At 44.5% G+C, this 17072-nt stretch overlaps 3 protein-coding genes across 5 annotated transcripts in view; all 3 read left to right on the top strand.

The window, feature by feature from the left end:
• The window catches only part of LOC134013982 (GTPase IMAP family member 9-like), a 78465-nt gene that overhangs the window by 51832 nt on the left and 9561 nt on the right, over positions 1-17072 (top strand). The window contains exon 3 of one of the 2 annotated variants that reach the window (XR_009929007.1): positions 8733-8872. The exons of the other annotated variant lie outside the window; for it this stretch is intronic. The gene's annotated coding sequence lies outside the window, so the exon portion shown is untranslated. Of the gene's footprint in view, positions 1-8732; positions 8873-17072 lie in introns of those variants that run through there. 2 annotated transcript variants of the gene reach the window in all.
• Positions 2508-17072, top strand: part of LOC134013977 (trichohyalin-like) — a 77992-nt gene continuing 63427 nt past the window's right edge. Inside the window, exon 1 of the mRNA XM_062453775.1 lies at positions 2508-2586. Within this exon, the coding sequence (XP_062309759.1) occupies positions 2523-2586 (64 nt within the window). The 5' untranslated portion in view covers positions 2508-2522. The remainder of the gene's footprint in view (positions 2587-17072) is intronic.
• On the top strand, positions 3934-9162 carry LOC134013969 (trichohyalin-like). Of its 2 annotated transcripts, none has more exons than XM_062453761.1 (6): positions 3934-4160; positions 5261-6577; positions 6692-6760; positions 6847-6924; positions 7125-7229; positions 7607-9162. In XM_062453761.1, the coding sequence occupies exons 1-6, from the start codon at positions 4037-4039 to the stop codon at positions 8893-8895; spliced, it is 2982 nt and encodes a 993-aa protein (XP_062309745.1). In that variant the 5' UTR covers positions 3934-4036; the 3' UTR covers positions 8896-9162. The 2 variants fall into 2 exon arrangements, with proteins under 2 accessions (XP_062309745.1, XP_062309746.1); XM_062453762.1 differs by having other exon boundaries at positions 7125-7233; positions 7665-9162.

The raw sequence follows: 17072 nt of genomic DNA, 5'->3' as shown, positions 1-17072 counted from the left end.
GCATGATGTTGTATGGGAATGATTTGGAGAGGGAGCAGGAACTCAGGTTTCTGGGGTCTATTTTGATGAGAGGTTGATCTGGGCTGATCATATTGAAAAAGTGTTTGCCAAGTGCAAGAAGTGTATGTGAACACGTATGTGGTTCTGGTTAGAGCAGTTATAGATTATGGGTGTATTGTCTATGGGTCAGCAGCTCTTCTCTGACCAAGCTAGACACAGTGCAAGCCCAGGTCCTAACACTGTGCAGTGGGGCAGTATGAGGACAGGGTGGGAACCAACTTGGCTGAGATGTTCTGTAGTCGGGTGCTTTCTGTGTACAATGGATGACTACAAATATTCACAAGTGGGCAGCGTTTGTTAAACCCGATAGAGAGGTCATGGTCTGAATGTGCTTCTAAGATCACCTGGCTGTATTTACAGTGGAGCTGTTGATGATTTGACTGGCCTTACAGTGGATGGAGGAGGTTGGAGTGGTTATATGCTCAGAGTCTAGTGCAGTTCTTATGTGTACAGTCCTTCACATCCCACAGTAGACAGGACCTGCTGGATGAGGTGCTCCGAGGTCACAATGGTGTGAGGAGGATGGGGGTGTGGGTAAAACTGATGTGGGTTCCAGAGTGCAGACAGTCTGGCTAAGCAGGCCCTCAGGGAGGAGGGGGGTGAGGTGATGGCGTCTATCATCTGACATTTGTCAGGTCATCTATGTGTGGGTTTATGACCCAGGGAGAGTGTGAAGTACTGAGACAGACTCGCGAGAGAGAAAGTAAGCTGAAGGGTTTTAATAGCACCTTTTGGTACCTTCAAAAACAGTACTAAGGAAACTGAGAAATCTATGTTGGCGTGTCTCTTCGGTATTCACGTGTCTTTGCCTCTGGCCCTCCTGGCTCAATCGTTACGGTGCGTTCACACTGCAGCGGAGCGGGCGGCGCGGGGCGTCGGCTTCCAATTCATTTTCAATGAAACCAGGCGTTGACGCTCGCGTAGGGCATTGTGGGAAGGCGAGCGGAGCGTTGCAAGTTGTATTTTCTCAACTTTATGTAAATGAGGAGCGTGAAAACGCTAGCGTTGGCCAATCGGATTGGTTTCTTTTTTCTTGTAACGTAGCAACTGTTGCTCATGGTAAACATTTCTAGGATTTACAATTTCAAGATGGAGGAGAAACTGTCCGTATGGGTCTGCACACCCAGTTCTGTTCAGAACAAAGTTACTAATGTGACGAGCCTGAACTTAAAGATTACATTAAACTAATAATGCATGGTGCAGGGTTGCCGATGTTGTCAGTGTCCCTAGTGTGTTTTTATACTTTTGAATTCAGTCTCGTCACATTACGTGACTGTTCTGTGCCACTGCTAGCTCGCTAGCCCAGCCTACAAACGACTGGATGAGTGACGGTGACGTAACATTTATTCTACTGTAATCTTGCACTAATAAAAATTCTGTAGTTTTACACAAATGTTGTGTAAAAGTGGTATTTTGATCGATATTGTGAGTACATGAACCCAAGTCTGCACGCTTGGCCATGACATTATACGAACTACAACAGTGACTTAAGAGAACTCCAGCTCTGCATTAATCTGTCTGACACGCCCCCGAGCGTGGTGCACTGTGGGAAGGCAAGCGGTGCAGAGCGTTAAACAACGCTGCAGTGTGAACGCACCGTTAGGGTCCTTCTCTCCTTACGGCGAGTCTGTGTAGCAGAGCACATGTCCACATCAACCAACATATCAGCCCTTTTTGTCCCCTTCTGTACTCACCAGGAGTGGGCTAGATGAGCAACAGGTGTGCCTCGTTGAGGCTTTGCGTCGGTAACGAGGCCAACGGGCTGCCAGGCCCATGGCTGACAAGGCCCCCTTGTCACAAGGGTCATTGTTCTGCATCTACAGAACTTGATTATGAACATCTCCACATTAATTATGACAACAGTCTCGCTGTCTGCACAGATACAATTATACTTTCACATTTAGTAGGAGTTAGAGCATTCAATGTTTTTTTACTCTTATCTCGTTATACTGCCTATTCTAACCACTCTATACTCTCAGCTTGTTTAAAATCCAGTGTTTGAAAAGACAGGCTCACACCACTTAGTAGTGATACATATTAGTGAAGAATATGTTGAACTAACATGACACTCCATAGCTTACAATGATGTCACAACCATGCTAGTGGGAGGTGACAAAGAGTCAGACAAGTTGTGGGAATGATCAATGATCAATGTTGTGATGAAGGAGAGAGATCTCCTGGAGAGGTCCAGCTTATATAGGTGCAGCACAGATGTTCCCCATCAGTGATCATGGCTCCTCCCCCTGCCTGCCATCCTGCAACTGAAACAAACACACAGAAACAGCAGACAGGGAGAGGAGACCGTAACACTGATACATGTTGATGCTGATGACTGTTAACATAGAGCATTTGCATATCATAGAGCAGCATTATATTCTTACTCTCTGTCCATCTGGTTACTGACATCATCATGTTATTCATCATCATTGATTAACAACAACACACACTGAAACTTTACTGATATGTTCTGTTGTGATGATGTTTTAACTTTTTATTCTCTATCCTTCAACACAGCTTTACAGAAAGGTGAGTAATTTTCCTTGTTTCATGTCATATAACATCATGCTTGTTTTAGACTTCATGTCTAGATGTTTTCTTTTATATTTCATGGTGTCATTGTTTAAATATCCCCCAAACACGTAGTTTCAGTTAGTCAAGGTTCAGAATTCTCAGTTGAAAAGGTAAAGACTGTGTTCTTCACAAGGAGGAAGGTAGGGGAGGAGGTCTGCATGATGTTGTATGGGAATGGTTTGGAAAATGAGCAGACATTCAGGTTTCTGGAGTCTAAGTGGTTGTCACGTGCAAGAAGGTGATCAGTGATGTGTGTTTCCAGGAAGGTGTGGACAGAGGACCCACCAGGGCCTCCATGAAGATGTATGTGGTTCTGAGCATTAATATATTATGGGTGCAGCAGCTATGTTGCAGCAGCTCTGCTCTGACCAAGCTAGACATAGTGCAAGCCCAGGTACTAACACTGTGCAGTGGGGCAGTATGAGGACAGGGTGGAAGCTGACTTGGCTGAGATGTTCTGTAGTCGGGTGCTTTCTGTGTACAATGGATGGTTACAAATATTCACAGGTGGGTCAAAAGATCCACAGTCAGGTTGAACAGGGCAGCGTTTGTTGTACCCAATAGAGAGGTTATGGTCTGATTGTGCTTCTAAGATCACTTGGCTGTATTTACAGTGGAGCTGTTGGTGATTTGACTGGCCTTACAGTGGATGGAGGAGGTTGGAGTGGTTATATGCTCTGACTCTAGTGCAGTTCTGATGAGTGTACAGTCATTCACATCCCACAGTAGACAGGACCTGCTGTATGAGGTGCTCCGAGGTCACAATGGTGTGAGGAGGATGGGGGTGTGGGTAAAACTGATGTGGGTTCCAGAGTGCAGACAGTCTGGTTAAGCAGGCCCTCAGGGAGGAGGGGGGTGAGGTGATGGTGTCTATCAGTAAGGCAGAGGCTGAGGCCCTGATATGGACAGAGGGAAAGGGAGAGGTTAAAGGTGAGTCTGAGGGCTCAGGGCATTACAAGACTGACGGTGGAGGCCTTGTTGTGGGATTGTACAAGCATAGAGAGATCTTCACTGGTCCTTTTCTAAGAGAACCCAGACCAATAGGGAGGATTTAGATGTCTGTCTCTGGACCACACTCCAGTACAGTAGGTGGTGCTAGTAGACCTACAACACAAATCTGCTTAAAACTTAAGAATATGTTGTTCAAACTACAACATGTCTGAAAGAATGCACTTCACTGCCTGACCTGTGAAACAGAAGAAACATTCTTGTTGTAAAACATCAACACAGGATAAACTGTCAGGAATATACATTCAATACATGTTTTCTGTATTTGGTTTAGAAATGGAACATGAAATAATTTATAATTTATACAATTATATTTATAAAAAGTATTTCAACATAATTTGCTGTGCTGATGGTATTAGAAGTTGAACTGTATATGTTCCAAGTAGCTTGACAGAGAATGTATTACTGCAGTGTAATATATCTAACATGTCAGTTCTCCATCATTGTTTCAGTTGAACAGTATTTACAACGTGAGAGCCCAGAGGACAAGAGGAGAAGAGAGGAATCTGCTTGTTTGCTTGGTGAGTATAAAACACTACTTAAAAGACATATACAAAGCAGTGTAGTGAACAAGGAGAAAGGAATAAGACCTTCAGTTTGGTTTAATATATACATGTACAGTATATTTATTACTGTACTAGGAGTGCTTTGTACCTGTAAAGGTTTTGTAATCCACAAAATTTGCTTAACTGTTGTGCTTAGTTTTGGCAGTGTTTTAAAGAAATGTGAAAATGACTCACTGTTGTGCAAACAAGAGCACTGATGTACTTGATAGGATAGAGAGGAAGCGGGTCATAACTGCAATCAGGTCCTACGAAGAGAATATTTGGAACTTCATGTTTACTTCAGGCAGGTAGCAGGTAGATGTTACGGTTGAGTGCAGGGGTAGGACGCAAACGCAGGAGAGACAGACAGGCAGAGTTCTGAAACAGAGGTTTTATTCTTGAACTGAGAAACAGGCAGGATACTCAAAGTAACATAGGCAAGGACAAGACAAAGACTGGACACAAAACAGGAACCTAAATACTCAGAACCAAACAAGACACAGGTGGACACGATAACACTAACGAGAACAGAACACCACAGCAATCAACAAGACAGGTGAAGACAATTACACAGGGACACAGGGACACAGGGACAGGGCAAAACGAAACAAGGGGGCAAGGCTGTTGTCCTGACAGTACCCCCCTCTCACGTCACCGGACGTCCCACCCGGGACACAAGTAGGGTAGGGGGTCGGAGCAGGTCCGGGGGACGGCCCGGGGACCACGGAGAGCGAGCCGGTGGCTGGGCTGAGGTATGGGGAACCAGGGCCATTGTCGCTAGATTGAGCGACTTTTCGTTTCCCTGGTGACAAAAAATCGAATCTAGCAACAAATCTAGCAACTTTTAACGACTTCTGGTGAGTCACAACACTGTGCTTGTCAGCGTCCGACCCAGCTACCCGGTACCTCTGAAATTCTGGTATCGTACCGTTTTTTTGTTTGAGTACCAACTTGGTACCGGGGTACCGGTTTTTGTGACAACCCTACAACGTACTGATATAAAAATAAATATCTGCGAATCACCAGCTGTTTGATTGATTTCAAACCCTAATTCATATTTTTATATAACCCTCCAGAAATACAGCTGGACTACAAACGTCCAGAGGACATTCACAGACTAATAGAGGACAGGAACCAGAAGCTGAAGGAAAAAGAGACACAACTGGATGACATGACCCAGCAGGTGAGAGAGAAGGAGAGACAACAGGAGGAGCTTAGAAAATACCTGCAGGACAAGAACAACCAAGTAGAGAAGCTCACAGTCCAACTGCAGGAGAAAGACTCTGAACTGGAGGAGAGGAACCAGAGACAGAGAGAAAAGGAGGGAGAATTAGAAGAGAGAGACCAGCAACTGGTGAGACTAGACAGTGAATGTAAAGAGAGAGAGAAGAGACTGAAAGATAATAAAAAAGAACTAGGAGAGAGAGATGAACTACTGAAAGAGAGAGATAAAGTGTGTAATGAGAAAGACAAGCAGCTGAAGGAGAAAGATGATGAACTAAAGAGGAGGCAGGAGGAACTGGGAGAGAAAAACAAACAACTAGGAGAGAGAGACCAACGACTGGAGAGACTAGAGAGTGAAGGTAAAGAGACACAGAAGAGACTGCAAGAGAAGGACAAACAACTAAGAGAGAGAGATGAACTTCTAGAGGACAGGAACCAGAAGCTGGAGGAAAAGGACCGACACCTGGAGGAGGTGAACAAGACACTGAGGGAGAGTGAAAAGAGGATAGAAGAGAAGGATTCACTCCTGGAGGAGAGGAATAAACAACTAGAGGACACAGAGAGCAGACTGGAGGAAACCAAAACACAACTGAAGGAGAAGAACCAACACCTTCAGGAGAAAGAGACACAACTGGATGACATGACCCAGCAGGTGAGAGAGAAGGAGAGACAACAGGAGGAGCTTAGAAAAGACCTGCAGGACAAGAACAACCAAGAAGAGAAGCTCACAGTCCAACTGCAGGAGAAAGACTCGGAAGTAGAGGAGAGGAAACAGAGACTGAGAGAGAAGGAGGGAGAATTAGAAGAGAGAGACCAACGACTGGAGAGACTAGAGAGTGAAGGTAAAGAGAGAGAGAAGAGTCTGGAAGAGAAAGACAAACAACTAGGAAACAGAGATGGACTTCTGAAGGAGAGAGATAAAGTGTGTGATGAGAAAGACAAGCAGCTGAAGGAGAAAGATGATGAACTAAAGAGGAGGCAGGAGGAACTGGGAGAGAAAAACAAACAACTAGGAGAGAGAGACCAACGACTGGAGAGACTAGAGAGTGAAGGTAAAGAGACACAGAAGAGACTGCAAGAGAAGGACAAACAACTAGGAGAGAGAGATGAACTGCTGAAGGAGAGAGACAGACATGTGGAAGATGTCAAAAATGAAAACATTAAACTTGGTAAGATTTCATGGCGTAACTTGTATTTCATATCATTTCTGTGATACATTTGAAGTGTTTTGTATTTGGAAATGGTATGTTTATGGATTATTTATTTTTTTCCAATTATTTCAGCACAGCAGATATGTGACCTAAACACTGAGGTAGAGAGACAGAGAAATGAGTTATCGTTTAAAACCACTGGTGAGTGTTATAATGTGAAGTTTTAGTTTGAATATTTCCCTCTAAATATGATGCCCTCTGAATGGTTGTTTCATCTTGTGTGTTAGAGAGAGGAGAGATCTCAGAAGCAGCCCCCAAACTACCAATCAGGAGGAGACGCAACAGCTTGGATCTTCGTCCAAACAGTGAGTCCTCAACACTGTTAAAACACCTGAATATCTGACCCAGTCCATTCTCTATACACTGGTCATGCACCTACAGGAACCTGTCTAACTCTGGGTTCAGTATCATAGTCAGATGACTCTGTTGAGGTGAACATCTGGTATGAATGTCCAGGGTGACCCTCACGTCAGTAGTTTGAGCTGTGTCCTGTGTTGTGTTGCAGTGGGAGGAGAGACCCCAGATACAGACCCACCACTACCACAGGATGAAGGTTCTACTGTGGTCCCTGGAGTCAGGAGGAGACACAGCATGGAACAACCTCCAGACAGTGAGTCATCAGCTCTGTTACAGACACCTACAAACACCTGAACATCTAACCCATCCTCTACTGTCCTTACATCTTCTATCCTACTGTGTGTTTCATAGTGATTATAGAGTTCAGGTTTATAATCTCAAACGGCCTGATACTACTATGTATACTGCTCTGCAGTTTTTTATTTTATTTATTTGATTATGATTTATTCTGAAAGAGATGTTCGTTATAGCCTTTAATTCATGTTATTCTATGCTGTCTGTATTTGTCAGATATCAATTACAGTTTTAAAACACAGCTAACTGAGTAGTTAATATCAGCCTTGATGTGCCGATGCACTTTCTTCTCTAACTAGACCAGTGGTGTGACCATGTCCCTGTGTTGTGTTGCAGTGGGGGGAGAGAGCAGCAGTCCAGACCCTCCAGTGTCTCCCAGTGTGTCTGAGCTGAGACTGGTGCTGCTCGGGAGGACTGGGGCTGGGAGGAGGGCAGCAGGAAACACCATCCTGGGCAGAGAGGAGTTTGGGGCCCAGGACAGCCCCTCTGCAGTCACCCAGGGGAGCAGGAGGAGAGAGGGGGACGTGTGTGGGAGACGGCTGGTGCTGGTGGACACTCCAGACTGGTTCTGCCCTGGACTCTCTCTGGAGGAGATGAGACAGGATGTGGGGCTGTGTGTCCGTCTGTCCGCCCCGGGACCCCACGCCTTCCTCCTGGTCGTACCAGTGGAGCCCTCTGAGGGGGAGGAGAGAGGAGCCATGGAGAGAATGGAGGACATGTTTGGAGAGGGTTGTTGGGGACACACTGTCATTCTGTTCACCCATGATGACAGTCTGAGAGAGCAGAGCAAGGAGGAGTTTTTCCAAACAGGAAGTCAGGACCTCCAGCAGCTTGTAGAGAAATGTGGGAACAGGTACCACGTCCTCAACATTAAGGACAGGGCCCATGGCACTCAGGTCCCAGAGCTGCTGCACCAGGTAGAGGAGATGGTGGCAGGAAACAGAGAGAGCTTCTACAGCAGTCAGACCTACCAGGGGGCAGAAGCCCAGGTCAGAGAGATGGAGGGAAAGATTCAGAGGGAGAGAGAGGAGAAGATACAGAGGGAGGAGACAGAGAGGAAAGAGAAGTTTGAGACAGAGCTGCAGAACTCTCTGAAGAAGATAGAGGGAGTGATCCAGGAGCACGAGGGAGACATCAGAACACTCAGCCATCGAACATCTGAACTGGAGAGACAGGTGAAGGAAGAGAGGGATGAGGAGAAGAAGAGAGAGCTGGAGAGGGAGCTGAAGAGAGAGACTGACCGGAGAGAGGAGATGGAGAGAAAGCTGGAGAGATTTAGAGAGAAGAGAGAGAATGAGAGGAGGGAGAGGGAGGAGAGACACAGGCAGGAGATGGAGGAGTTCAGGGAGAACTATGAAGGAGAGGCCAGAGTTGAAGCAGAGAGAAACCTGATGAAGGTGGTCCTACCTGAGCTACAGAGGAGCATCATGATCTCACACACTAAGATGCAGAGAGATTTCAGCAGACAAATTCAGGAGAAGGATAGACAGATACAAGAGAAGGCTAGAGAGATGGAGGTGAAGGATATAGAGATAGAGAAACTGATGCAACGACTGATGGATCTCAGTGGTCAGTTTATAGAGGAGGTCAATGAAATCAGTGAATGGAAGAGCCCTCAAACATAGAGGAGGAGATGACGAGAGAGGAGAGGAGGGCAAGAGTGTAGATGAGGGGAGAAGGATTTGGATATGTCGAACGCCCCTAAAGGAGCCTTCGTTTTGATGGACTTTGGAGAAACAAATTTTGAGGAAAAAAAAAAGAGAATAATGCTTAATAATGAAAAGTGTGCATTTGGCAAATGTGTTTGACTTTGTGCATACGTATATCCAAGTTGTGCATTAAAAAGTTGTAGATGCTTGCATACATATATAAAGGTTTTGCAATTTTCCGTGCATACATATACCAAGTTTGGTGTTTTCAAGAGGAGTTTTGACCTCTAGCATACGCATGTGTTTTATTAGAAAGAATGTGCATTGGCAAATGTTTTTAAGAAAGTGCTTGCATAATATTTTAAAGAATGTAAAAAAAATAGCTTGTAAATGTTTTAGAAGCTTTTTTTACCTTTTTTGAATTGTAAACACTTTGTAGATGTGCATCTTAAAATGGATATGTAGAATTGCTAATGTGTAAAAGGCAGAATGTTTCAGTATGACAGATGCAGAGGATGTGGTTAGGAAATCAAGGCCGGGTGGCCGGGGGGTCCGGAAGGGGACTGGGGAGGCAGGGCTGAGTGTTGGGGCAGGTCCAGAGGGTGACCAGTACAGGCCAGGAGGGCAACCCAGAAGCCGGATCGACGGGCAGAGCCGATCAGGAGGTCGTCAGCAGGGGAAGGCGTGTTGAATGACTGTTCTTTCTGAGATATGATGGTTTATTGTGCTTCAATTGGTGTCCGCCTCTTTCTCCTGGTGAAAGGAGCAAAGGTTACATGTATTGTTGTGGGGAATACATGTAATACACTCTAAGGTGTTTCTGGTGTTGAATGTCGTCTTTTCGGGACATTATAGGTATATTATAGGCACATTCATCAAGTGTGAATTGGGAATGTTATGAATGTACTGTTCTAAAGACCTCACTCAGGAGGGAATTCTGCCCCACCCGTGCCTCACTCAGGATCAACAGTCCACACATCTGCCAAGTGTGAAGGAAAATACTGACGGTACTGTGTAGTTTGAGTAGTCAAGATGCCGGCTTAATACAATTTATTTAGTTAGTACAGTACATTAGCAAACAGAGTACTCTAGACCCGTCATAACGAAGGACATCAGAATCAGAATGGGATTTATTCGCCATGAAAGTTTGCACAGACAAGGAACATGTATACTACAGGTCGTTCGGAAGGGTGGTAAAGAACATCACATACACACTGCCTTATATAAACGTATAACAAATGTTCATTCTGTATGGTCAATCAATCAATGTAGCTGTCTCTGTGATTGGCTAACACTATTCAGTGACAGTTGAAACAATAAAGCCTCAGGGCCAAGTGTCCCAAAGTTCTTTGATGTTGCATCTCTCTCCAGTAAAGGAGATAATAAAGATAACATATGGTCATCTTCAAACAAGAATTAATTAAACACAAACAATGACTCATTGTAACTATAAACAATGAAACACTTGTGAGAAGTGGTGTCCTTCTGAGGTCTCCAATAGAGACGTCTCAGCTGAGGAGGATGCTTCTTATTCCCCTAAGAACAGATATCCCCCGCCCCTGCTACTGACAGCTGATTTCAGAGCTAAGTGCAAGTGCCGTCTTGGAAGTGGCAGGGGACGTCCTCAAAATCGTTCAGGTGCCTCGTCTCCTAACAGGCCAAGGACGGCTTGGTGCCCTCAGGAATATGCGCCTCTCCTCTCTCCTCTCAGAGCTCACCCTGGTCGTCTCTGCAGTTTGCCTACCGAGGCATACGAGTGAACAGTGTAGAGATGGGAGCAGTGTTTCAGCACCACGGAGAGAGGCACCAGTCTCAGCACTCTGTGCTTTCAGAGTCTCACACAGTCACCGCTCTTCAGTGATGTCCTTGCTGGGGATGATGGCTGCAGCCCATGAAGCAGTGCCCCTAGGCCTTTTACACACATGCGCTTGCTGCAGAGGTGGTTTGCCTGGCTGGGACTAGACCCTGTACGGCACCGTCGCAATCGCTGGCGATAGCGCAGTGTGTGATCTGACCCACCCGTTGGAGGGAAGTTTGAGCATCGGGTGCGGAGTCGACATGGGCAGAGTGGTGTCCCAATACCCAGTTTTCCCGGATGCGTCCCAGAGCAGGTGGGGAGGAGAATGCCAAGAGGGTCCAATAGGAGGAGAGTGGGACCCATCAGAGACGTGTCATATCAGCCTCCACCGCTTAGTGACAGAGATTTGGACTGGGGCCTTCATGCACCTGCGCTCCCTGAGAGCCCTTCATATTCCAGCCCTGCTCAACAACAGAGCGGACCTGATGTCATGAGGCAGCCCATGAGAGGACGAGGGAAGGTGTTGAAGCCATATTGTACGTTACTCTACTGGGTCCACTGGGTTGGGTTTGTGTTGTATCTGTTATCATTTGAAAATATAGAGGTGAAGAGGTTTTCAATATCTTTAGCTTTTTGGCGCTGACCCCAGACCATGGAAAATAATACCTTATTTGGCTTGGCTTTGATCGATAACTGTAGCCCCGCCCAGCGGAAGAGCGCTCATAGGTGAGCTAGTGATTTGTTTTAGACAGCTCAATTTGTACGAGTTCTGAAGGGAGCAGCTAGCATACAGTTTTTCAACCACGCAAACATATACGCTTATACACACATATACCCACATCAACTTTGAGTCATTGGATGCCCAAACCTTGACTACACCAACATCCAAGCAAACATCTTATTGGTGCGTTGAGTGGTCCATTGCTGTTAGCACGGTGGTTATTTATGAATATGTTTTTTTACATTTTATATATGTTTGATAACCAATACAGGCAACATTTTTCCTCTCTGGTCGATGCGGCAGGGCAGAGGTGGACCTGTTTACGTCCTGGGACAGCACGCAGTGCTATTGATGTTTTCTCTGAGTGCACGGGACAAACCACCGTTTGGGGTCGAGGTGAGGAGGTTTGAGAGAAATGGAGGGATAGGGTAGAAAGGAGAGGTGATAGAGGAATGGAGGGATAGCGGACGAGAATGCACTTTGATTGACCAACATCTCTGATCTTGATAATATGATAAGGTAACTGACAGCAGTGACTGTTCCTCCTGAGTTTGCCTCCCAGAGTCACTGGTCTCATGACAACTTCTGCTCCTTCTAGAACTTCCTCAGTAGAACTGTGCTGCTCTCTGCTGGCCTCAACCTCTCCTGCAGGGGTTGACTTTCTGACTGCTGTCTCCAGCCAGCCTCTGAAGAAGAGAAATGTGTGAAGAGTAACTTTGGTGTTTCATCTGCAGTTCCTCATCTGACCTCTAGGGATGGAGGAGGGGTTATACACACCTGTTCCCCACCCAGGTTAAAGTACAAGTGTTTCTACAGTACAGCAGACGAATTAAGAAAATACGTTTAGATCATATGTACAACCATGGAAACGTATGAATTACAGGTAGCTAGAGATTTATAATAAACATCTGTCTGATAAAGTTTTGGAATTCAAGTTCAGAAAAGGTAAGAAAAGATCTTGATGTGTTCATGTCCGTATTGAGGAAACAGCAGCAAAAACATGTTTCTGTGTGACTCAAAGGTCAGAAGAATAAAGTCCTTGTGGTTTGCCATGTCAAATGGAACAATAATTAAACTGTCATGTTTTGTAATGTTTTAGCATGATCAAGTGTTGTAACTGTCTCTATACAGGAAGGACACATGGCAGAGGCCGGACAACACAGTAAGTGGACACAAGTAGTCATTGTTTGAATTGAAACATTAAGTATAAATGTACAAACATGTACAAATATGTTCACAATCTGACATCCCTCTAGTCATTAAATGAACAAATTCAATAATTAATGAACATATGCAGTATACAAAAATTATAACCTCTCCATACTGGTTACATTATCATCCATGCTGTCCTTCATGTTTGCTAGTGGTGTGAGTTTAGATTCTTAGTACATGTCAATCTAAGTTGAAAGTGTATAGAGCTGCAGAGATGTCAGTACTGTTTCTCTTCTCCCCAACAGATGAGTTTAAACTCAAAGTACCAAAGAGGGTTGTGGTGGGTGATGAGGGGGAGGATGTTACCTTCTCATGTCACCTCTCTCCTGAGACCAGCACTGTTGCCATGACAATCAGGTGGTTTCAGGAGACAGAGTGTATTTACCTGTATAAGAATGGCCAGGTGACAGAGGGGAGGGGCTATGAGGGCAGAGTGAGTCTGGTCACCCAGGAGCTGAAGAGAGGCAACGTGTCTCTGAGGCTGAGAGGCTACAGGAGGTCAGATAAAGGAGTGTACATCTGTCAGGTCACCTATGGAGGACAGAAGGAGGAGGATACTGTGGCTGTATGGACCAGGAGAAGTAAGTGTTCTACAGCTACAGAACATGAATATGAACATCTCTACATGAACTATGACAACACAGTCTCCCTGTCTGTACAGATACAATTATACTTTCAAATGTAAGTAGGAGTTGGAGCATTGGAGGTGGTTAGCTGGTTATGCTGCCCATTGTAACCACTCCATACTCTGAGCTCATGTTATTCATTATCAATTTTTAAGATTAACTCACTCAGTATACGGATGTGTTCTGTTTTAATGATGTTTAAACTTTCTATTTTATATCCTTCTACACAACTTCAGAAATAGGTGAGTCATTTCTGTTTCATGACATACAACATCATGGGTTAAGAATATACCAATATATTTCAGACTTTGAAGATAACACTGCCATTGTTTTCTTTTAAATTTCATGGTGCCATTATTTAAATATCTGAAACCCTCCCTTCATGGTCAAACCTGTGAGCAGAGATACACTCACAGTATTATTCAGATGTATCCCATAATAAGCTTTGCTCCTAGGCTGCACTTGAACCTGCTCCCTGGTACAACACCACACAGAGAATAACTCTAATAAGGAGAGGATGAATAAAATGTGTTATAAACTCTCAAATGTAAGATATTTTGGCAAAGAAAGAATGCAATTTAAGCTGACCTTGAAAAGGTAAAGACTGTGTTCTTCATAAGGACAAAGGTAGTGGAGGAGGTCTGCATGATGTTGTATGGGAATGGTTTGGAAAATGAGCAGACATTCAGGTTTCTGGGGTCTATTTTGATGAAAGGTTGACCTGGGCTGGCCATAATAAAAGGTTGTTGTCACGTGCAAGAAAGTGATCAATGATGTGTGTTTCCTGGAAGGTGTGGACTGGGGAGTGTGAAGGGGAAAAAACTGTTTGTACTACTGCTAGTTGCATTTTAATGTTGGATTAGAATATATTGAATTTTGTGTTGCAAATGTTGAGGACAATTAACTGTTGAACTGAATTGAATGAATTCAAAGTCATATTTATTGAACAGCATGATCATGATCATCACACCAACATGACCATCTTCAACACACAAACATCAGACAATAACACAAAAGCTCCTGACTAAAAAAACATATGGGATCAGAAGTAACACACACCCAAACAGCGTCTCACTGATACGGTGTAGTACAGAGTGTACCCAAACGCAGCACAGATACACTGAGGTGATTTATTGGGATGTAGTCTTGAGTTGTGGTCTTGCGTTGTGAACCAGCGGGTCGGCAGGCAGACAGGTACTGGGTACACGAATGACGATCCCGGGAACAAAGAAAACAGGTTTTATAGAAAGCAAGTAAATCAAGCAATGCTTGAGGGTCAAAAGCGCATACTACCACAGTAGCTGTGACAACGATCTGACGAGGAGTGGTTGGAAAGCCGGGTTGAAGTATTGCAGGATGATGAGGTGCAGGGTGGCAGGTGTGTAGGGTCTAGGCAGGATGATACAGGAGAACCAACAGGGGGTGTAAAAGGGACAGGGACCAGGCCGAGGCCGTAACACTCACAAGTTCTGATCTCCATACAGCTCCATCTAGCATTCTAGAGTGGAACCGGAGAATCCAGTAGACACCAGCAGTATTCAGCTGATGGCCCAGAACATCCTTCAACACATCATTTTATAGTACACAGTTCTCAAAAGTTATTGGTCCATATGCATGTCTGTCACAAAGTCCTTACTATGATCAATAGTTTGGCTCTATCCTAACTTACAGGATAAAGGTCACCCTTATGGTTTCTAAAACTAAGCAGTCTCCATTGTTCCTCACAAATCACAAAATTGCCGCTTAGCAGCAAAAATCCCATTATTAACCCATGAAGCCTTACAAGTCCCTTACTATTTCATCCAGAACGTACTTTACTCGGTCTGCCAGCTGTTTCATAAACAACTGCTTAAACAGTCTCTGTCCATCTGTCAGCTCTTATAGCCCTTGACTCAGCAGTATTATTCAAACCCTGACCTCCAACTGTTGGTCTCAGATCATCTCTTTCAATGGACACAGAAGCAGGGGCGTAGCTATAGGCGGTGCAGTTGGTGCGGTCAAACCAGGGCCCGCGACGTACATGGGCCCAATGACGGGCCTGAAAATGCAAAGCTCTGGCCCCTCTTGAAGTTACATTGCTTTACCGCTCAGCGGAGATGCTGAGTGTTAGCATGGGTCACTCACATCTCAGATCAAATAAGATGACTTAGCAGCAAAACCATCTCAATTCATAGTAGTGTTTATAGAAAATGATCCCACTGATGATTTCACCGACAACATTTTGTTGTTTCCATAAGTATGATATTAAAGTTTGTTTTAATACAAGAAATTAGTGCTGTCAAACGATTAAAATATTTCATCGCGATTAATCGCATTAATGTCATAGTTAACTCGCGATTAATTGCAATTAATCGCACACTTTTATCTATTTTAAATGTCCATTGATTTGTTTTGTCCCATAATTTTTTTTCATTTGAATGCTTTTATCAACATGGAAAAGTGGATTGTATTGCTTAGTGCAAATGTTTTTTTTAAATTGAAAACAACATTGCAATCGCCTGGCTTTGACGAGGGGGCGGAGAATTCTCATCAGCTGTGTGCTTGGCCATCAAGTGGTCTTTCAGACTGGACGTGCTGCGATGATAGCTCAGTTCACAACGACAAAACACACAGATCACTTTGGTCTTGTCAATGGAACCATTTGGCAACTTTTTAAAAGTACATTTTCCATTCAGAATCGTATTGGCACCCATTTCGCCATCCACTCGAAACGTAACGTTAGCCTACTACTCTTAGCCAGCTCGCAAGCCCAAACAAGTCTGTGCGGCGTGCCTGTTGTTTTGTATCCGGTCTAGCTAGATCCAGTGTGGTGTTGTAGTCTTTCTAACATCAGTAGTTGCTGCAACAGCATGTGAAAAAAACTACAAAGTTTGCTTGGCCAAAAAGAACGTTAATCGCTCGATAAAAAATTGACGCCGTTAAAATGGGTTTGCGTTAACGCCGTTAATAACGCGTTAAACTGACAGCACTACAAAAAATCTAATCAATTTGTTAAATAAATTATGTTATTCAATTGTTTAAATACAATGTTAGGGTAACTAAAGGCATTCTGGGTCAAGTTGGTTTACTTTGTTTCTAAGCAACCATTGAACTAGCAATTGAGAGACAACTGTCAGAATTATTTTTACGCACACATTCAAGATATTGTAATACAAGATTAATATGCACCTATCAGTGGTACAAATATTTTTTTCCTTCACAATTGTCTGTGAGAAAGCGAGGCAAATGGTCACAGGCTGATTGGGGTTGATGACCCGATTGATTCTCTCAGAAATGTCCACAACATGAAGCCACAAGGGCCTCCATGAAGATGTATGTGTTTCTGGTTACAGCAGTAATATTTTATGGGTGCAGCAGCTATGTTGCAGCAGCTCTGCTCTGACCAAGCTAGACACAGTGCAAGCCCAGGTCCTAACACTGTGCAGTGGGGCAGTATAAGGACAGGGTGGGAGCCGACTTGGCTGAGATGTTCTGTAGTCGGGTGCTTTCTGTGTACAATGGATGGCTACAAATATTCACAGCTGGGTCAAAGGATCCACAGTCTGGTTGAACAGGGCAGCGTTTGTTGTACCTGATAGAGAGGTCATGGTCTGAAAGTGCTTCTAAGACCACCTGGCTGTATTTATACAGCCAGGTGGTAATTTGACAGGCCTTACAGTGGATGGAGGAGGTTGGAGTGGTTATATGCTCAGACTCTAGTGCAGTTCTGATGAGTGTACAGTCTTGCATCCCACAGTAGACAGGACCTGCTGTATGAGGTGCTCCGAGGTCACAATGGTGTGAGGAGGATGGGGGT

Source organism: Osmerus eperlanus, chromosome 27 (assembly GCF_963692335.1).
Source record: "Osmerus eperlanus chromosome 27, fOsmEpe2.1, whole genome shotgun sequence".
NCBI lineage: Eukaryota > Metazoa > Chordata > Actinopteri > Osmeriformes > Osmeridae > Osmerus > Osmerus eperlanus.
The sequence above is the reverse complement of the archived record's forward strand: the minus strand, read 5'-3'. Positions and strand labels throughout refer to the sequence as shown.

What these genes read in the sequence shown, in the direction of transcription:
- LOC134013969 (XM_062453761.1), top strand. Translation starts at nt 4,037, where the DNA reads ATGTATTACTGCAGTGTAATATATCTAACATGTCAGTTCTCCATCATT. An exon ending in GTTATCGTTTAAAACCACTG is followed by an intron (nt 6,761 to 6,846) that starts GTGAGTGTTATA and finishes CTTGTGTGTTAG; the next exon opens with AGAGAGGAGAGATCTCAGAA. An exon ending in CATGGAACAACCTCCAGACA is followed by an intron (nt 7,230 to 7,606) that starts GTGAGTCATCAG and finishes GTTGTGTTGCAG; the next exon opens with TGGGGGGAGAGAGCAGCAGT.